Below are 21,945 nucleotides of genomic sequence, written 5' to 3'. Positions count from 1 at the left end.
CGGCTTCTACTTCATTCTTTTGATAAACTGGAGCCAGCAATGTAAAACCTTTAAAGTTAACTCTGTCTTCATTACAAAATAGGAAAAAAAACAACCTAAGAAGTCACGGTCAGATGACCTCGAGCGGATACAAATAATTTATTTAATAATCAAAGAACATTTTGCTGTTTTTTTGTTTGTCCGGTTGGTGTAATGCCTGCTGTGAATTTATGCCATTAAGCTTTACATTATATTAAGCATATAAAAGGCCAATTAAAGCTTCATTCAGGACAGTTCCCCCCCACCACACTTTGGTTTGATCCACTGCCTGGCCACACAACTCCCCATCAAATACTCAGATTGTCGGTGTGTTTTAGAAAAACTTCACACACTTCATGGTTTTGCTGAAACTTTCTGTGCTCAGGATGAAACTCAACTCTCATTTTGACGTATTTTGTCTTTTAATTATATAATGAACTACAAAGATATAAACAAAGAAAGAAAGAAATATTGAAAAAATAAACAAACATATGTAATATTAGAAGTGCAAAATGCCAAAGATGACTGAACAGGACCTGGAGTGGATGGGTTACATATGTTTATGTTGATGGATTTTCCAGAAGGTTCCCAGGCTCACACATTGGAAGTGCATTCAAAACTATCGGGAAAGTGATATGTTTTTTTAGTTTTCTGGCGCTGAACTCCAACACGGTGGCAGACAGAGAGGTGAGTGTTCTCAGTAACATTACGTACAAAAATGTCTGTGATATTTTACAGAATTCATCTGATATTAATGGCAAAATTAATTAAAAAACATGCACTTTAACCTCATAGTGACCATCTCAGCCAGTGTGATGGACTACAGAGCCACAACTAATCTGTCCTAATAGTTCCAGACTTCACTGAAACCAGCCTCTGGTCGGACTTCTTTGCATTTATTCCCGGTGTTCCTCTGCTACACGAGATGTATAAATATTTAACTTTACCGAGGCTGATGTGTTCACCTCACTCCTCGACTCTGAAGAGTCTGTGGACCATCATTTATATCTGAATATAAACAGTTCCAGTTCTGTGGTGAAGTCTGTGGCTCTCCTTACCACACATAACACAAGAGATAATATTTTGATAGCGCAGTGAAGGCAGACGGCGGAAGAAGCTACTCAGGCAGCAGGTCGTCTCCCAGCTCTTCGTCCGCAAAGTCATCATCCTCCACGCGCTTCTTGGCTCCTGTTTTTGGTCTCTCCACCTGAGGCCCCAGAGGGTCCACGTAGGACGCATCTACACATGACAGGAACAGAGGTGTAGCTCGTTATGAGATGTTTCAGACCACGCATACTGATAATTACTGAACTTAGGATTCACATAGCGATTCTACAAAATGCCCTTAAAATACTAAGTGCAATTAAAGTAGTATTTGAGAGTGAGTCCATGTGCACACTGTTTAGAGCTCATTGATGGCGGCTGTAGCGGTAAAGACGATTCTGATTATACTTTACAACTTTCAACCATATGAACTGTGTGACATAACACATTATTAAATTAAGGCCACTCAGGAAGCTGCAGCTGTTCCTGAACACTGAACAAAACTTTATTTTTCACTAAGAACCAGCATACAGCTGATGGACAGAAATCATCCATGTGTTTATTGTGTGTTAAAAAGAGGTACGAAATACTACAAAATGCTGCGGTTATTTCGGGTAAATGCACACAGACTCTTCAGTGTACGGTTTGAAACAACACTACCCTGTCGACATTCAAACACAACACAAGCAAGAGTACTGACATGGAAGAGCACGACTTGTTAGGGTAATTAGAGAAGTATGTCATTTGGAACACAGCCTCTGATATGTCTATGAAGAATTTTTGTCACCGCGGTAATACAAAGTCTTCAAATACTCCAGTAAATAAATGGATTTACCTTTTAATTTTTTATGTACTTATTGTTTATTGTAACACTTAAAGTTCCCCGAGTCAGCACCTATGAGGAGTCTCCAAACTGTTGATCCTCCACCATCACATCCACTGTTAATGTGAACCCCACCTCTCTCCCAGTTACTATCAACACTGAATAAATAACAGACTTTTGCCTTACAACTACATCATAGCCCATTATAAACCATTTAGCATACTTTCATATGCTGATTGCAAATATAAATAAATGAGGACTGTTCATCTCCTTCATCATCGTCTCTTAAACTTCTTGTTGTGGGAATATTTATGTAAATTACCGTATTTTAGTGGGTTAAACAGAAGCAAGAGATCCAAACTCTGTATCAACTCTATATTATGTGATTCATGTGTGAAGATGGTAAAAGAACCTCGAGAACATGAAGGGTTTAAAAATATAAGTCAGACGATCTATCATTAACTGCAGAGGAGGATATAAAAAATATGATTTCCTCACCTAGTTCTTTTGGGCTGCTGGCCTCGTAGGGCTCGTTGGAACCGGGAAGTGACTTCATCCTGGCGCTCAGGCGCTCTCCTTTGGTGCTGTTGCTGCTGTGGCCGCTGTCTGCACACAAACGCACACAAACACACACACGCATCTTGAATCGTGACCTTTTTAAAGCATCAGTCATAATCAGAATCAACTGTTCTGACAGCTGAAAGGTGTTTACATGCTCCTTAAAGCTGAACCAGTTAATGTTGCTTAAAGCTTAACAGGACAATTTTAACCTCAGCAGTGTGTGTTTGAATGTGTTTTTGCACATTTAAGATCCCGATTATAAATGTTATTGTGATGTTTTGAACAGAGTACAGAAAATGAAATAAATATAAACTGACCACTACAACTTGTCATAGTTTTACATCTATCCATAAAGTTTCTGCAGTTCTCTGTCCCTCTTCAAACTGCTGCTGTCATATTAAAATGTCAGCTATGGTGTGGTAACAATTTCAAAGCCGACTACATGGACGGTGCTTTCCAACCTTTTTTATCAGACAAACCTCCACAACACCAAACATCATGTTCCACATGCGCTGAATTAAACTCATTTTAAATTAGGCTATTTAAAAAAAAAAAAATTTTTATACATAAAAGCTGACAGTAATACAATGTTTTTCCAAACAAGAGGTCATGATCCTGGAATACTTTGGTTTGTTTTCTATTCTCCTGATTTGAAGAGCTTTGGTCCCCTGGTAGCTTTTTAACTAGTTTCACACACAATCACAGCTGGCATTGACGTGGGTTTGAAGGGGGCGTGTCCTGCACATTCCTGTAGCAACTCTGTAAATATACTGCAAATAGGCCTCACAAACGGTATGTGAATAACGTCCTACACATCACATACTCAGCTGATACTCTTCACAATATGTTGGAGTATGAGTGTGTGTGTGTGTGTGTGTGTGTGTGTGTGTGTGTGTGTGTGTGTGTGTGTGTGTGTGTGTGTGTGTGTGTGTGTGTGTGTGTGTGTGTGTGTGTGTGTGTGTGTGTGTGTGTGTGTTCCAGTGAACTGTAGGACAGACATGGTTACAGACAGCAGCAGCAGCCAACATCAGGCTGCCAGGTAGCCTTGGAAAATGAACAGATCATTGGCAGAAAGCTGAAAAACAGGAAGGAGGCCTGATATTCCACTTTCTCTCAAAGTCAATAATATCTCAAACAAGGCCTCACAGACTGAAACCTCTGCTGGAAATGTTTTTTTCTTTTCTTTGACAGTTTCAGTGGCTTTTCTCTTCTATGAAACACAACTGGGAGACACAGACAGAAGTGATGACACAACAGGTTGGAAGCTAAACTTAGAATGAATCATGAGTAACAGTTTCCACAATTAACTTTGTCATAGGTACTTTAGCACAAATAACCACAACATTTCTGCAAGGACCCTGTTGAGTATTGAATATTCTTATACTATCACTTGTTCACCTTAAATCTTTACAGATGTAACTTGCTCTAGGCTAAAATCCTCTGACATCCCATTTGTTTTAGTAAAGTGAGAGCCTGGATCACTAAATGCAATCATATATATTTCACCCTCCCACCTTGTACACTTGTGGTTTTGAGCCACAGCTTATTTCATGTTGGCTATCTGATCTTGCCTTGATTGAAATGTTCTAAACCACATGTTTTTATCAAAAATGAATACAATTTCTACCAATCACCAACATCTGTTTAACTTGGTTGATTTATTCTTAAAAGTCCTGGAGGAAACAAAGCATGCTGGGAAGTGGGAGGAGAGGAGACCAAGAAACATATCTGCACCCGGACCAAACCCCCAAAAATGTACGCTCAGTGCATGCTGGCTTTCGGACTGCCGGCACCAGCGGATGACACAACTTTCTGTCTTTCGCCACTCAATTTCCTGCTTAAGTTTATTTGAAAAACAAGATTACATGAGTACAAATTAAAACCCTCAAACCCAACATGGCTGCAACCTCAGTCTAATTTAGAAGTTAAGTGACAAAAATATAAAAGCGCTGCACAGCCTCTTTTACAAAGTGTACAAAGCAGCAAACACGAGGTTTGGGAGATCAACCCCCCCCCCCCACACACACACACACACACACACCCTCCTCCATGAGAGCGCTCAGTGCAAACACACACCACAGTGTGACATCACAGCTACCTGTCAGAAGATTTCTGGACCAGGTTCAGCTGTTTTGATCACAACACTATAGATGGATTTCTTAACTTGGGAAAACTGTTTAAAGTCACTCTCTTCTGCTGTGTCTCTTTACAATGCTTCACTCACAAGGTTGTTGGGAATCACATTAAATTCTCACAGAGTATAGGAATCTGATTTTTTTTCTTTTTTATCTATAAATATATTAAACTTTCTAATGAAACTGATAATAGTAAAATTAAAAATGAAAGTTGTAAGGTGTCACCGCTCCTGAACGCAAAATCTCCTGTATGTATAGCGACCTTGTGTGAAGGGTTGATAATTGTTAAGCTGATCACTAATAAATATTGTTAGTTGTTCAAAATGGAAACTAATGTTGAAATGGTTGTAATTAAAACAATTCCTCGTTTTTCTTCACAAATAGAAAGCAAGAAAGGAAAATAAGAGTAACAGAATTTGTTGTTTTTGTTTCTCAGCTCGTCAGCAGGTCATGTGGTTGTGCGGTCAAGGGTAAACAGTCACAGTTTAATTCTTCAGCAGTTTGTTCGACTGAAGATTTATACAGTGGATGTCTGAAATCCTCAGAGTTAACAACAACTCATGACACAAGCAAGCCCCAATCTCTTTGTCCAAGTACAAATGGCTCGAAACACAATCCTACAAGACACAGATGAGGTCTCACCTTATTATTTATGAGTCATGATCTTACATACCTCTCCCTGAGTCCAACAGTGGACTGAATTGTTTGGACTCAGGCTGAGATACTGGGCAGCAAAAAGGAAGCAGAGAGAGAATACAGATGAAGGCAGAAAGAAACGGGTAGAAAGACAAACGGAAAAGACAGATTACAGAGTCGGACTGTTGCACACAGATAGAATAAAGAAACATAAAGAGCACAGAGAGAGAGAAGAGTCTGCTTCGTGTAATGAATGCTGATGATCACAAACTTCTTTGTGTTTTATAACCGTCATTCTCTCACCTGGTTTGACATCATCTGATGTGCCATAAAACAAGAAAAGGAATGGGGGGTTTAGTTAAACAACTTATAGCTAATATTTAGGGACTGAACATGGGAGACTATGTTGTGATGGTTGTAACAGGTCTGGTTGGAGGCTCTGGGAACTACTCAGCTATGGGACAATAAAAAGCTGGCGTTTGTTTTTAAAGTAATTCATCAGGACACAGGAGTAATGGAAGTCTTGGCTGGGTGGAGCAACAAGCACATTAACAGGTGCTTTAAATAAAGATATATATCTAACTATACTACCGGAGACTACTGGAGATGTTCAGCTGCACAGCATGAGAAAAATCAGGCCGTGTTACAGTTTTTGGCAGCTCTCTAGTATGTCTGGATTGCATTCGAAATTTGCTGATGGGCCAGTTTTCCAGTGTGAGAGCCAGTCTGTGTGTGTGTATTTGTTGTGGATGTGTCGTGAAGGAGTGCTAAAACTTCAGCGTCTGCTGTTGCCTCATAGGCTCAGTGTGTTCAGGGCTCCTTATCAGACAGGATACAGACACCTGAACACACCGCCACAGTGTGGTGTGAAGAAATATACCCATAATGCTGGACTTCTTAGGAGAGGTGTGGACAGGTGTGGAGATGCGTGCTGCTGCATGTGTGAACATCAGGTGGAGGACAGAAAGAAGTGGTGACACATGACACAAAAAAGATGAATGTGTTGAGGGAAATGTTGGTAATTTGATCAACGTACAGTTCTGATTGCAGGCTTTCTAAGATCAAATCTTACAAGCTGGGCATTGTTAAGGCTCTAGTAACAAAACCAAAACAATATTTTTTCAAAATATATATATATATGATTTTATCCCTTTTTTCATATTTAACAGAAAAAACTAACTTCCTATATGTTAATTGTTGTTTCAACACAAACAGCCATAAAATAACTTCATATAATTAAATACAGTCAAAACAGCAGTGCAAGCATTCAAGTCCAACATATTTGATGCCTGTTCTTTTTCAAAACGCTATGCTACATGCATTTTTAAAGTGAATCCGAAAAGTACTGATGTTTGAATCATTGCCCTACTTATTATACAGCCGTGTATCGTGCCCATGTAGGTGATACACCCGTCAGTCCACTAGGGGGACACCGTGTGTGTCACATTTTGCCTCACGTGAAAAGGACACGCATGTTTGCCCAGGGTCCAATAAGGTCATGTAAAAAAGTATAAAGAGTGAAGCTCGCACAGAAAAGAGGTTGACACGGGACTTCCACATCAGAGACGCATATTCCAGTCAAATTCAAGCATGGATTTCTTTCAAGTAACCTAAGTTAGTTACTTCAATGGCGTAAAATATGTACACAAGGAGAGGGAGATGTGACACTGACACTACATCATGTTGTGGGCTGATAGGGGTATTACACACTTTGGTGTGATACTGGGTTGCAATATTGTATGTGCACTTATTGATGTCGGGGACTCTGTATACACAACAGGTTTCTAAGCAATTCTAACATCAATCAGGTCCACATGTTCATTTAAAATGAAGATATGAGTTTGTACTGTTTAAGGTCTTAGTGTGCATATTGTGTGGAGGTAGCTGTAGAGTGTGTTTGATGTTTTCACACCGGAAGCATGTACGTCATGATAACTAGCGACTCACCAGCGCTCCCTGCACTGCCCTCTCTGCCCTCTCTGCCTTCTCTTCGACCTCTCGCACTGCCCTCCCGTCCCGACTTCACCCTCTGCAGGAAGAAAACCAGATGCAGAAGGGTGGAGAGACAGATTAGGAAAAATACAAAGACACTGCGCTCAAGGACATAACTTCAAATGCCATATAAAGTTTTTACAAAAAAAAAACGATCTCGTAAATTAAGTCAGTTTTTTTAAACTGAATTAAAAAAAAAAACTAAAAAAACATTCAAAGAACATGTAATTTGATAATATGTGTAAAATGTTACATGTAAAGAAGTCTTACATTTCCAGTTTGTGTGAAATAAACTATAATGGGAGTACATTGCAGAAACACGACAGTCATAAACAGTTAGTAGTAAAAATGAAGACAAAATGAAAAGAAATGAAAATAAAAACAAGGGTAGTGGATATGCCACGGAAAAACAAACTTACTGAGCATAAACTCATCACCAGACAGAACCAGATCACTGATTTAAGGAGACTCCATATAATAGTTTTTGGTTCTAATTATTCATCATCTCATACACTCTACAGTTATTTTAGAAGGAGCAGCTGTTTTTCACTGTTGGTGGATCGGAGAATTTCGGGATTAATGAGTCACCCCTCTGGCTCTGTCTGTCACTTTCTGTCGGATTGTTTTTCTGGTCCAGCAGCATCTCTGATTTAAGAGCAGCTGGTTGTGATTTGAAAAAGTCATCCTCCTAATCTGTCCCTGGCTCTGGTAAATGTCTCCACAGGACCGAGGCACACGACTCCACTACTCTGAATCTGGCCTTCTTCACAACCTGACTGGCCTCACACCACCTCCAGCTGTGGGTCTCAGGCCGGTCTTTCTACGAAATCATTACATTCTTCACGATAAGACTGCATTACAGAAATAATTAGAATTCGTCAATATTTGGGACTCTAGGGGGATTTTCTTACCCAACTTTGATTTAGAGTTGGATGAAGTATAGATCATAAATCACAAATATTACAACAGAATATTCCTGGGAGTTCCTTGGAGTCCCCACTCAAAGGGGAATTCAGTCAATTGTATTCACCAGAGTGTGTTTACGGGTCTTGAGAGTATGACTGAATGTGTAAAGAAAAGTGGTTTAAAGCCTTTTGTGGCTCGGAGAGATGGATACAATTCCCCAAAAGATGTTCTTTGTCAATGTTGTTTTGTTCTAATTTAAAACTTCATCATAAGTTTGATGAAGTTAAAACCAACTCATGGTTTTCATGTCCGTGTGTGCTGACCAGTACAGACGTGGTTCCACCAATACTACAGTTGATGGTAGGCTACGTACTCGTGAGGTGGAGTTTGTTGCCTTCGTCCCGGGCACAGTGGGTAGTAACATACTGTCACAGGATTTCTAGAGAATCTGCAACTACCTACTGTTTGGACACTATCAATGAAAAGCATGTACAAATCACAGCAGCTCCAAAGTGTGGCAGCGAATACTTTAATTACAAATGGACCTACTCCGTTGTTCTACTGGCTCCATGTGATGCACATTGTCGCTTCACAATGGTGAACGGTCATGAACTTGATGGTGACCTCTTCAAGGAGGGTTTATCACTATCTGTTTGTCCTTGTACTCTCTTAGTGATTAATTAAAACATACTTTGGTTTTCATGGCGCATGCACAGGTGACGTGCTAATAGGGCCTACAGTCCATGCAGTGACAAACATGGGCTGTACTTGGCCGTTCCATCCTTGATGTCATCTGCCCAAATCTACGATGATTAAATTGATGTCACACGAACCCAAATGGCCCCTTTAGGACACACAGATGCAGGAAGTGTGAAGGGCTCTTTATTGATGTGCTCTTATGACAAAGATGAAGAAAAAGGAAAATAAAATATAAATACTGCACACAACTAATGAATGTTAGTTTGGAGTATATGGAGATTATTTAAGTAGGTTTTGTAGGATAATATTCTGGTTGTATACGAGTGTCTTAACCAATCGGCTATAAGCAACCATTGCTTGCCAAACTAACATTGCTCCACTTATTCTAGGTTTAGATTCAAAAGAAAAAACACAGGCTTCGTTTCCATCATCAGAGAATAAAGCAATAATCTCCCTGCCTGGTTATACACAAATTTATCTAAACCATTCAGATGCTTCAGGTGACACCAAACAATTGCTTCGGCACAAGACCTGAGAACAACTCTCCAAACACCAGAGCTGTTTCAAAGGACCGAGGATTAGTGTCAGCCAGGTGTTAAACAGCTGTACAACATCTGCTCTCCTAACACAGCCTGATTCATGGAAAAATCAACAGGAGAGAAAAAAACCCAGCTGTTTTCATGCCTTTCCAGCGCTCCAGTGACCACTGCACCATTTTGTAGCAAAAAACTGACACGTGCATATTTTCAATCAGCGAGCTCTCGTCCGGGAGCAGACGACAGGACGCTATGAGACCACATAGGTAACGAAAACATGATGAATGAAAGCGCCAAAAGTTCTGCAATGTACGACTGCAGAGTAAATAAGTCATTTATCAGGCGCCATAATGTTGATAATGCTCAGATGTACCTAATAAGAATAATACATTACATGAGGCTGATTGAATTGGGTTTCATTTAAGTAAATTTCTCTCTATTTGTGCCAACTCATCCATATTAATTGTTAAATAGATTTCAGCTTCGTCTTTGGGGATAAGCTTTTGTTTTTGGGAGATTTCTGTAACCTATTTATTGCATAATTGCGTAATAAAGTTACAATATAAATACGTGGGACTCTGTTCTTTGTCTGTTCGTCCTGTGTCACAGATTATATCCAGGAAAAAAACTATCAGACACCCAAGTTTGATATCAGTACTGTAAAAAACTATGAACTACCTACAGAAAGAATCACCACAAGATTGTATCAATAGGTGACAGACAGCAGAAAAAAAGGGAATTAGAAACTTCTACCTGTTCTCTGATCTCCTTCATCTTCTCTACCTTCTTCAGTTTGTTGGCATATTCTTGGACTTCCTTCAATCCCATGTCTGTGCACAGCCTCACCAGGAAACGCAGGCCTGGACACAAAGAAACATAGTTTTCTTTACACTCTGACCAGGAGATGATCTGCTGGTTGAGAGTTTTGCTGAACATTGTGTAACAAAACAGGATGAATTACATTCCACGTTTTCTGGAAACTTGCGGTGGATTTCTTTATAAGTTTCCAGAGCTTTCTGGTAGTTTCCTGCAAAGAAAAAAATTAAACAGACTTTGTAAGTTCACTTTTCAATGTTGCTTATTTAATGCAAAAAAAGGTCAAGTAAGTAAGGTGTCATACTCACCACTTCTTCTGTAGCAGCTTGCCACCATTAGCTGCCACTTCACCTGCGATGGTCTGAGGAACACAGCAGAAAGACATCCAATCAGAATGAACTCAACATCCAAGATATCAAATATTATTTACAAATTCATATCCTTTTATTCAACTAAAGACTCTGTTGTACACAATATTTTACAATTTTAAAATACTAAAAGCATTGAAGACACATAGACTGTATATAAAAGGGGAATACATTAAAATATGCATTACATTCCACTTATATGATGTGACACAACTAGTACATCTGCTACTGCTGCTTTTGCAGCATTAACACGATGCAAAACAGAAGTTCTGTATTCTGTATAAAGTGTTCCTCCACTTCTCATGTACTTGCAAATTCAAGATTTTCTTGTGTTTTTAAGAATGTACAATATTTTCTTGTTGAAAAGAGACAATTAGTAACCAAATTAAATGATCTCGCCCCTTTGTTTAAGAAAAAAAAATTGTTCCAGATACAAAGTGGTTTTGTGGCTTTTGCAACAAAATTATCATTATATAATCAAATCAGAAAAACACCAAATGACATAATTCCATAGATATTTCCCTCAGGATATAAACATGATTTAAGAACTTGTGGGGGTTGCTACAAACCTGATAATTTTACACCAGTCCATTGAATTGTTACTTATCATGCTGTTATCTTGTACACAGTTATTACTTACTGTATGAGTGTGGCTCTTTCAAAGTACTGAATGGCCTTCTCGCAGAACTGAGTCTCGATGTAGTAAGCCCCGAGCCACTCGATCACATCGATGTTGCAGGGATAGTACCTGAAGGACTGGACAGTGACACAACCCAACAACATCAGAACACTTACAGGCATCCAGCGCCGAAATGTCATGTTCAAGTAAACTTTCTGAACCTCGTAATAGTACTGGAAAGCCTGGGACTTGTCTCCCTCGCCATCATGCAGCTCTCCGAGTTTGGCCAGTGCCTGGGGGTCGGTGGGAGTTACACTGATGACCTGCATCAGCCACTCGATCGCCTGCTGTGGATCCTCCAGAAGCTCGTAGCTGAGACCAGAGCGTCAAAGACCGATAGATGCAGTTTCAATCCTGTCTGACACACAGACAAACTCGCAGCAAACCACACTTCTTATGAAGAGGATACAGTTTGGCCAGCTGGTACATGACCTGTGCACTGTTCCTCAGAATGGCGTGCAGCTTCAGGAAGCAGTCCAGAGCTTCCTCCAGGCGATTCAGTTTCTTATACGTCAGACCTGGAGGAAGGTGAAGGGGGAAAAAATGGTACATCAACTTTAGGTTTATGGCCAATTGAGCCACTTAAACAACCTACAACCAGAGATGAGAGCAAGTAGGTTTGCTTTTTACACAACGTGGGCACTAGACGAGAAAACGACAGCAGTGTCGGTCTGTAACTAACAAAAACACTTGTGTTATTTTGGCTCTGCTTAGCACCAGGTGTAAGAAAGAAATCTTATGGAGAGTTAATGTTACTGTAAATCACCTTTGTGATTATCTGCCACTTTATTATTACTGCTGCTGTGTCCTAAAAGCAGGTGTTACCCAGGTTGTAGAGGGCCTCAGTGCACGAGGAATCATTCCTTAGAGCTTCTTTGAAGAACTCTGCAGCCTTCTCATAGTCCTGTTTCACAAACACTGTGTTGCCCTTGTTAATAAGCGCTGCAGGGTTGTAGCGATCAGCGTTCATGGAGACATCAGCGTATCGTTCAGCCTGGTCGTAGTCCTTCTCCTGCAGGAGAGTCAAGGTTAGAGAGGAAGCACAAGGAAGGAAGGTTGTTGTTCAATTCCTCCAATTGAATGATGTAGCTTTCCAACCAATAACTGTTTGTTATCTGAGAGTCTAAAGTTGATGAGTAAGTAGGACACTCTTACCAGAAAATAGATGAAAGCGAGGTTAGTGGCTGCAGCGCTCTTCACTCTGCTGTCCTTCTTCTCAAATGTCTTCAGTGTTTCCACTGCCTGATAACACAAAGTAAAATGCTGTCAGGGTAAAACTCTACAGTGTGTTAGCATGTTCCCAGTAATGCTATATAACTGAATCACAAGCCAATTCCCCCAGTAAATAACACAGCTACAAATGTACACCGCCAACTTTATTATACACTTTGAACTATTAAAATGCTCCATTCATTTAATGATGTATTTAGTATGTGTATACTTTGACAAAGACATTGACAGCATTTATTGTTTAAGTTGTTGAGTATCTAAAAACTTTAACGAGAACATTTGGCAGGCTGCAACCATCTGATCTTTTGATATAAAGAGATGTTTGTCCTCAGACGTATTTCTGAAATCAAACCCTTCTCATTTCATTGGTTGTTATGTCACTGTAAGTGCATTATATGCTGGGGAAATTTTCCAACAACATCAATGTGTAAAATTCTACATTTTATCAAACCACCAGCTACACTACAGCTGCACAAATGATGCAGGTTAAACCACCACCACTGTAAACACTGTAAATGGTGAAAAAGTACCACACACATGCATCAGATGAAAAGCCTTTGAACACAAGGCAGTTAGCTACGGCAGTTATAATACTGTAACTTTAGACAGATATATATATATATATACCTTAACTTAACTTATAGTTAAGTGGTAAATTATTGTCAAAGAAGGAACCATGGTTATAATTTCTCTGCACAAAGATTTTCCTCACTGGTCTGTGGGTTTTAAACCAATAACTGCTCTTCCAACGTCTCTTGGCAGTACCGTTATTTGGAAAAAATACATGTTTAAAGGAAGAAAAATACAACCCAATTTGAACATGGAAACATAGGGCACACATACCTCAACCTTAGGCATGCAGATGGGAAGGAAACAAGACAAAAGCAAGAGAGAGTGGAGGGCAATGAGAAGGGGAAATGTTGAGTCAGATGCTGCTCTGTTCAAACAGCCTTAGCAGGAAAAAACTGACAAAAATATCTACAGCGTTGGCTAATAGTTGTATGGAACTGCAATGTTGCAAAAAAAGATGGAAACAAAAACCAAAATAAAAGAACAAATAACAGTTTTCAAATGCTCACTATTTCTCGAAGTAATTGCTACTTTAACAGATACAGCACCTCTTCAGTGTCAAATTTCTATTACAAGGTGGCAAATATTAGCAAAATCTGGCTCAAGATGTTGATGTATACATTGTAGATATCTTTATTCAATATTCAGTGTCTTCTTTTGGAGATCTGCAGTTCTGCTTCTGTTATTTTATTGTTGATTTTCTTGTAACATAATAATTTCCCTTGTGGGCTCAGTGAAGTGTATCTATGACAGATAGATACAATTACAACCATCGAGGTAAACTACAGAGGATTATTTCGGTGTCTTATTCAGTTCTACAACTTAATCTGGCAGTAAATTCTTAAGAGGGGATGATAAAGGTAGTTCTCCCTCCTCTCCTCCCACTGTAGGCCTTCACTAGACAGACCGGAGGAGAGAGATATTAAATTGAGTGGTATTGCCCTTTATGCCGTAGCGACAAGCACACTCACCTGGTTAAAGTCTTTCTGTCTGAGGTAGGTGATGGCTTTGTTGATCTCTAAATCGTTGGCGAGCTCAACGTACTGAGAACTCTTCACCATGTCCACACACCTTAAAGAACAACCACACATGTCAAACATGGTTTTATGCATCATAATGCATCATTTCCATTCAACTATTGAAGCTGCAGTTTGATTTTGGTTGCTAGTAGATTCCTCAATGTCAAGATGGGTTTTCCTGACAGTATACTGGAGTAGGACATGAAAATAAAGAACACATCTGAACTGTGGCTGTGAGGTGTGTGTGAGCTGTTTGACACTTTAATGGGTAACCAACCAGTATTAGCAGCTATTCTCATTTATTCCCCAAAATTAAATTAAAAAAAATTAAGGGACCAAAAAACTCATATTCTGCTTTTTCATTAAATGCAATGCAATCCTGAGGCTAAAGAAGGTTAATATGGATGAATACCCCCCCCCCCCCCCCCCCGTAACACTTTAACTACAGCGGTGAGAGCAACTGGAAGATGACCCTGAACTATCAAATAGCATAAAAAATATCAACTTTCTTCTTGTTTTAAGTCATGTTTTAGTGTCTCCATCTCTTTTAAAGGGCTGTCTTAGAGCTGTGTGCCTTGTGGTGGTCAAAATGTTAAGATGAAAAACTCAACAGTAACAAACCAGTCAAATCCAGTAGCAAAAGAAGTCTCAATGGCTGGAGCGATGAGCTTGGCTGCAGTCATGATGTACTTCTCGGCCTGGATTTTTCTATGAGCAACATACAGGAACAGAGAACGAGATATGAGTCCAGGAAATAAAAAGTGCTACAACCACAGATTAAATCAGCAGTAGTTTGTGTTTGGTCAAGAGGAGAGTGTGTCAGTGGTTTGATAAGGAAAGACCGTGAGCCTAACCACAAAAATAAGTGTTTGTGTTGTGTGGTGGGAAAAGTTTCTTACAGATTTCTCTCCATCTGGTGAAGCTTGTCGTTCTTTATGGCCTCAACGACCATGTTTGAATTGGCGTCATCCTGAAAGAGTTGACATGACAAGCTTTAATTCAGGATTCAACAAACACTTTCTCATGAATATTAGTATTTTATTGTGACCTACAAGGGAAAGAGGAGTAGTGACGCTGTATCTCTAGTGAACTGACAGGAGAATTGACATCATACCAGAAGAAAATATATGGAATTCAGAAAAAGGAGACGGTTTACGTAACTGCTATTTTTCAGAAAACAATAATTACAAATGAGATTATAATGACAATTATATCTGATGAGCATCTATCTGCTGTTCTTGGAATTTTATTTTTGTGCTGCTTTCACATATTACTTAATATGCGTTTAAAATTTAAAATTGTGTCACCCTGATAGTTACTCTAAATCATCTATGTTGCTTTTCTGTACACGTCACCTAGTGCCTTGTCCAACGTGGAGAAGCGATCATTCCCCAGTTTAGCTCTTGAGGTTTCTTCCATTAAGAGTCTTTTTGGGGAGTTTTTCCTCATCTGACTCAAGGGTCGGATAACACAGGATGTTGTATGCTGTACTGACTGTAAAGCCCTTTCAGATAAATATGGGGATGTACAAATAAAGTTTAAACACCTTGCCTTGACTTACTTGTTGTTAATATATGTATAAAAAAATTAATTAAAAAATAAATAAACTAAATTAGCAGCAGCCTTTTCCTTTTGATAAATTAGAAGTTGTTAGACCGCTGTATTGATCCCGTTTATAAACAGGTGATGAAAACTACTTCATTTTCTATTCTATTAATTTATTTGTCCAGTATAAAAACAACTGCAAAACCAGCGTGTGCAGTCATAATCATTAAAGTTGAATAGAATAAGAATAGAAAATAGAATAAATAGAAAAATCAAGAACTGATAGAAATCCACAGTCAAAGATGTCACTGTTGAGTAACTGACAGGTGATCCTGTCCTCCAGTGCATTTTAAATATACCAAAGCAATGACACCTTCCACCCAAAGTGAAGATCAACAAATAATCAGTTTACTACGTGCAATGAATTCATGTGTTTTTATGAATAAACAAATATGACTGCATTTGAAAACTCACATTAGATGGGATGTACTTGTCTTCCTCATCGATTCCCAGAGGAACAGAAATGAGCTTCTGAAAGGCCGTCTTCATCCTCTCCCTGTCGCCGATGGCGTAGTAGCACAAGGTGAGGTTGAGGCCCGTATTGATGTTGGGACTCTCACTCATGATGTGCTCAAAAGATGTTATGGCGTCTGAGTATTGGCCCATGCGAACAAAGACCACGCCGATATTCTGCATGATCTTTATCCTCATCTCTTTGTGAGCGTTGGAGATCTGGTCCAGGGCCATTCGGTAGAATTTGATGGCTTTAGGGTAGTTCTTCTGTTTGAAGTAGATGTTGGCCATGTTGACCTTCAGGCGGCCTGGAGGAGCAGCACATGTAGTTTGAGGACAAATCTCTGCAGGTGGATATTCACAGCATTGCACTTGGTTGTGTACATTAAAAGCAACACAAATAGTTGTATAACTAAAAAAAAAGAAAGAGAGCCTCTCCTCTGAAATTCACACAGCTGACCAATCACAAGCTGTAGCGAGTTTAAGATCAACCGTTTCGGAAAGTTACAGAAAAGGTCGGACACACCCGATACACAACGTCTGAGGGACAAGAACGTTTCAAATGTATCCAATCATCTGACATGTAGTTCGGGCAGAGCATGATAGTTTACTTATCCAGGCTGCGTGCCTCAGTTTGCCCAGAAATCTGTCCCCCATCAGATTCTGTAAGTGGAGTGTCCCACTCAGAATCTGATGGGTCACAGATTTCTGGGCAAACTGAGTCACACAGCCTGGATGCAACAGTGACTCACTATCACCTCCTAATGTACATAGTTGTATTACAAGGAGGGATTTAAACCTATTTTACAATGACTGCTCACCTGCATTACTGAATATCTTGTTCTTCACAATAACCTGGTATGTGTTCAGGGCTTCTGGGTACATTTCATTGTTTTCAAATTGGTTGGCAAGGTTGAGCAAAACCTGGTAATGACATTCAAAAACATTCAATATTTCTAAATCAAATCATAAAAAAGTCAGGCAGTGAAATCAGACAGTGATTCATGGAAACAAACTTCAAATTGAATCTGTCTTCTGTGAGCTGTGCCCACATAGATGAGTGGTTAAGTCCACTGACTCTGAGGACAAACATGGCCTCTGCTGGCTGCCAGATACGTCTTCACTGTGTCTCCCTCTTATTTAAAAACACATTCAAATCATCAAATGTGATTGACAGAAACAACGAAGACAGTTTAAAAAAACAAAACCAATAGCTAATAAAGAAAGAGCCATTTGTAATTGCATCGTAATAAGCACACAGCACATCACAGTAAAAGTTGGAAATACTTTAGTTAATGTTTTCATTAGTGATGAAAGTGAAGATAGAAGTTATTTTTATTGATGAGGCAAGCTTTGTTTAAAAAGGCTGACTTTGTACCATAATACCTTCAGAAGAGCTTCTATCGAGGAACTTTATTGCAGAGAAAATATGCATTAATTTCTGTTATTACAAGATCACTATTTCCTGGAGGGACTGATAAACACAACAGTCACTGACTTGCAGCAGCAGCTTGACTTACAGAGTAGCTCAGGTCGAAATTGATGTGCTCCGCATTGCCGGTCTGTTCCCTCTGTCTGACCAGTGCTCTCTCCTTCTTCCCAGCCTCTTTGGCTTTTTCAAGAGCCTGTAGAAACACACACACACACACACACACACACACACACACACACACACACACACACACACACACACACACACACACACACACACACACACACACACTTCATGAGCAGGGACACCAAAATGAAAAACAGTAAAAGTGAGTGAAACATGTCCTTGTCTGCTAAACGTGATCATCAGCACTGACAAATCAAGCAGTTAAATGCATCAGAATGCTTTTCATTGTCAATTACAAACTCAATTTGTTGCCGTAAATGCTGATTCAGTACGGTATCCTACATATGAACAAGCACAGAAAATAAGAAGGGGGATAAACTTTATGTAATTTCACCTACAGCTATTTGTACGTATGGAAAAAAGCAAATGAGCTAAAACTATTGAAGTTGTTAAAAAATGTATTGTCTTTCTAACACTTTAAACCTTATGCTCAGTCCAGTGTGATGGAGTACAGAGTCTAGACAATCAAAAATAAATCACTGTTTACTGCTTCACTTAGAGGCCCTTCCCTTTAAATCCAGACAGCTATTATTAGTTAAACAATGACAGAGTCTGACCAGTTGTACGGCTCCCTTGCTCTGTGCCATGCAGCTCTCTTTTATCAGGTCATTCACTTTCTTCTCCAGGATCTTGATCTTCTCCTCAGGCCTGCAACACCACAAGACAGAACCACAAGAACATAAAGAACATTAAGCACACAAGACAGAACCATACAGTGACTCTGTTGCTAGAGAGCCCAATCCTTTCTTTACCTGGTTAACAGGATGCAGCTGCTTAGAGACTGTTTAGATCCTTGTCCAAGTTTCATTTGACCAAATACTCTATACAGTTTGTAAGATGCACAGTAAAGCAAAGCTGACGCTCCAAAATAACATACTTGCAGTAAACATATTGGAATTATTAGTTACTATAAGTGAAAAATATGTTTCGACCCCAACCTGTTTATGTTATTTTTAGTTCCACTGTAAACTGTTATTTTGTCCTCTTAATTGCTTACACTTTTTCTTTGAATACAGCAATTACTCGTTATTATGGCTGAAATTTAGTTTCAATACAGCTCTACTCTATGCAGGTCTTTTCCTCACTAAAACAGACAAATGAGTTTAAAGAGTGACAACTCACGTGTCCTCGTTCTTTGATTCAAGTGGAGGTGCAGGACCTTTGGACTGGCCCAGAGGGTCAAAGTTTGAGCCTGAAAATACAAAATACATATTAAATCTTTCCTTAAAAATACTATAAAAATTTCACTTGAGCTTGTCAACATTATAACCAAATAAAAAAGGAATAACACTCCTGCTTCCCGCTGCTGCACAATGCATCCTCTCTACAACTGTGTATTCAAGAGGAACGTCAGCAACGCAGACAGAGTAATAACGAACAGATACAGGCTCTAAATTTAAACCATTAGCAAGTATGAGTCAACACAAACATAGTGAGAGTGAATCACTAAAATAGCTGTAATAGACTATTTATTTTTGTGACTCCTTTAAACTTACCACGGGTCATGGAAGAGGTGTAACCTGCTGCTCTCACAGCAGTCATTGGTCGGGCTGCTCCATCCTGTCACATTTAAAAACACGCACAACAAAAACAATATAGAAATATAGATATATAGGTTGTCATAAAGATTTGATTAAATACATGATACTGGCCAGTTGTTAACATACAAAAGTTTGTAAGACTGCCAGTAAAACTTAGTCTGGCTTCACCTGACTATTGCTCACAGCTTCAGTTTTCTTCGCTGTGGTTGTATTCTAGAAACCCTGTTTGCATTAAAGTTACTCAGCCCCGCTGACTGATATGTTATGGTGGTCAGTGGAAGTCGTTATAGGCCAATTCAAATCAACTCAAGGTCTACACTATTTAGGATGCAAAAACTGGAAACAATCTTGAAGGGAGTGTAGCCAGACCCATATATTAACAAAGACAATTTAGGTCTGGTAATGCCAGGCTAAGTAAAACCTATAAAAAAAAATATTATTATTATTAATTTTTTTTTAAAAACCCTTGTAATCAAGTAATAAAACAACATGGCAAAAAACTACGTAGGACCTGAAACGCACACTTGAATGGTCAGTCCTTCTCACCTGTACAGCTCCAGTCATCGGTCTGCCCATTGAAGAGGCCATAGGGATCCGAGACTTCATCAGAAAACAAGTGGAAGTTAGATGGGAATCATTTCGGTGCTTTCACCTGATGATGTTGTTTAACAAGCAAATATTAGATAAAAACATGTTCATCCATAATCAGTGCTCGGGATTAACTAGTTACATGTAATTAAGTTACAATCAAATGAAATTGTAATCCGTACTCAGAAAAATATGTAAATAAATTACAATTACGATTAGAAGAGGCGAGATCCAAATATATTCTTTTCAGTAAAAAGCTTATACATAATATAATATGCATTTTGTTGCTTTGCATACATTTTCCATGCAGAAATGTCGTCTACATCCAGACATGCTCCATTTATTTGACAGTATATGCGCTCGAATTTTAAGTCATATTTTTGATTCATCCTCTTGTTTGAATTTGCACCACCTCACGTGTGTCAATCAAATCAATGTGTACTAATAGTAATTAAAATAGTCACATTACTTATTACATTTTAACAGCATAAGTGGTAATCTGTAGCCTATTACATTTTAAAAGTAACCTTCCCAACACTGTTCATAACTATGAAAGTGTCCATGTGTTTTGTAGATTTGTTTTGTAGATTACAATGAAAACAATCTTCAGCTACACACCAGGGGTAAGGTTTTTTTGGTTTTTTTTTTTTTTTACTCTTCTTTACAAGATTACTTGAACAGCAAATGTTGTTTCTTTAAATCAGGTCTCATTCTTTATGATTCAATTTCATTGTACTTACTCCGAAAGAAGTTGCTAACGGCCGCACTCCAATGGCAGTGCCAGGAAATTTGGCAGTCATCTGGATGATTGAGACAGAGCATTTGTTTTAGGAGTATTTACCAGTGGTGTAGTTTTCCTCGTGCAACTTTATATTTGTCCCTCACCAATTCTTAGAGGCAAATGTTGCACTTTTTGCTCCACCTCGTTCGTCTGACAGCTTTGGTTACTTTAAAGTTTTCAGTTTTTCAAACCTTTCCTGTCCAGTGAAAAAGATAAAATGTTCTGATGAACTAAAGGCTAAAATGTTCCTTTATGGGTTGAGAACATTATCTTGCTTTTTAAATTCAATAAAAAAAAATAATAATTCTGAGTTGTTGACTTTTTAAAGATATGTGTTTCTTACAGAATAAAAAAAAAATATACAAATATGATTTTATAGAATATATTCTGTTACTGTAGATTAGTGTAATAATCATTGCATAATGTGGTTACAGCACTAAAATGCAATATTGCAGTATTTTAACAGCTGGTATTCGTACTTTTACTTAAGTAAAGTACCTGAATACTTCTTTCACCACTGGTATTAACAAATGAGAGCAAACAGGACACAAACTACTCATCTAAAGTATCTGCCTCACAACATAAACAGTCGGTACTTACCGGAGGTCTTCTTCCATGGCTTGTCCTCACTGCTTGCTGGAAGCCCGCATCATTTTCCAACTCCTTTTAAATCATTCAACAGTTAATCTATATTCTTTATAAACCCATTATCCAATGCAAATTGCAGCAGTTCATTTTCATTAGTTGGACACTTAAATGCTCCAAATACCGCCTGCAGCTAATTGATGTAACACAGGTTCGTGTCTAACTCACCTCGGAGTCAAATGTGGGATTGAAGTCATTGTAACCCGAATAAAGATCCTCCTCCTCCAAAGCCAAATGCACATTTTCCATTCCTGTCTCTGTTGTCCTTCTGTCAATACTCTTGAGTATGGGAAACAAACAATGATCTCTGCAAGGTAAAAGCAAAAAATAAAGCGGTTTGTTGTCGTTTTAAGGTCTAATCCCACAATGCAAAGCGGTGTAGGCGGGACAGTACCCCTTATGATACTTCTGATTGGTCACGTATGCGTCAGTCATCATCAAAGACTAACAGAATTGGTTGAAGCCGATTTCATTCGTTGCTAGGATACAAGCGTAAGCACCAACTTCGATTTGTTTATTTACCTCACGTTTCGTTTCTATTTGATATCAAACGATATAATAACATCAATATAACCTAAAAGCGACTAGCTAAGAGTTATTTGTGGATATTTGTAATACTTGGCGACGAATGTCCCATGTGCTCTTTTTCGCGTTCTTTGATTGGGCTTTCTAGGCCACCGTA

At 38.9% G+C, this 21,945-nt stretch overlaps 1 protein-coding gene across 5 annotated transcripts; it reads right to left on the bottom strand.

Moving 5' to 3' along the window:
• Positions 1–184: 184 nt before the first annotated feature.
• ift88 (intraflagellar transport 88 homolog) lies at positions 185–21,580 on the bottom strand. 5 transcript variants are annotated; one of them, XM_069713400.1, is made up of 26 exons: positions 21,432–21,580; positions 21,219–21,281; positions 20,578–20,637; positions 19,796–19,849; positions 19,205–19,268; positions 18,831–18,900; positions 18,266–18,356; positions 17,611–17,715; positions 16,912–17,014; positions 16,052–16,398; positions 14,932–15,002; positions 14,654–14,740; positions 13,985–14,084; positions 12,369–12,455; positions 12,039–12,225; positions 11,623–11,731; positions 11,375–11,525; positions 11,175–11,290; positions 10,475–10,527; positions 10,312–10,377; positions 10,104–10,210; positions 7,165–7,246; positions 5,521–5,535; positions 5,255–5,305; positions 2,384–2,491; positions 185–1,257 (listed from the first exon to the last, which is right to left on the bottom strand). In XM_069713400.1, exons 1-26 carry the CDS (start codon positions 21,510–21,512, stop codon positions 1,136–1,138), a joined length of 2,550 nt encoding a protein of 849 aa, XP_069569501.1. In that variant the 5' UTR covers positions 21,513–21,580; the 3' UTR covers positions 185–1,135. The 5 variants fall into 5 exon arrangements, with proteins under 5 accessions (XP_069569501.1, XP_069569502.1, XP_069569503.1 ...); XM_069713401.1 differs by lacking the exon at positions 5,521–5,535 and having other exon boundaries at positions 13,979–14,084; XM_069713402.1 differs by lacking the exon at positions 5,521–5,535.
• Between the last annotated feature and the right edge of the window lie 365 nt (positions 21,581–21,945).

This window comes from Brachyistius frenatus, unplaced genomic scaffold (assembly GCF_029030835.1).
Source record: "Brachyistius frenatus isolate BFR_SWC_R1_liver_20210118 unplaced genomic scaffold, ASM2903083v1 Contig_118, whole genome shotgun sequence".
NCBI lineage: Eukaryota > Metazoa > Chordata > Actinopteri > Embiotocidae > Brachyistius > Brachyistius frenatus.
The sequence above is the reverse complement of the archived record's forward strand: the minus strand, read 5'-3'. Positions and strand labels throughout refer to the sequence as shown.

Excerpts from the sequence above, each read along its gene's own strand:
- ift88 (XM_069713400.1), bottom strand. The coding sequence starts at position 21,512 with ATGGAAAATGTGCATTTGGCTTTGGAGGAGGAGGATCTTTATTCGGGT. Across the intron at positions 11,526-11,622 it reads ATGTACCAGCTGGCCAAACT|CTACGAGCTTCTGGAGGATC; the intron begins GTATCCTCTTCA and ends CTCTGGTCTCAG. Across the intron at positions 2,492-5,254 it reads ACTGTTGGACTCAGGGAGAG|ACAGCGGCCACAGCAGCAAC; the intron begins GTATGTAAGATC and ends GTTTGTGTGCAG.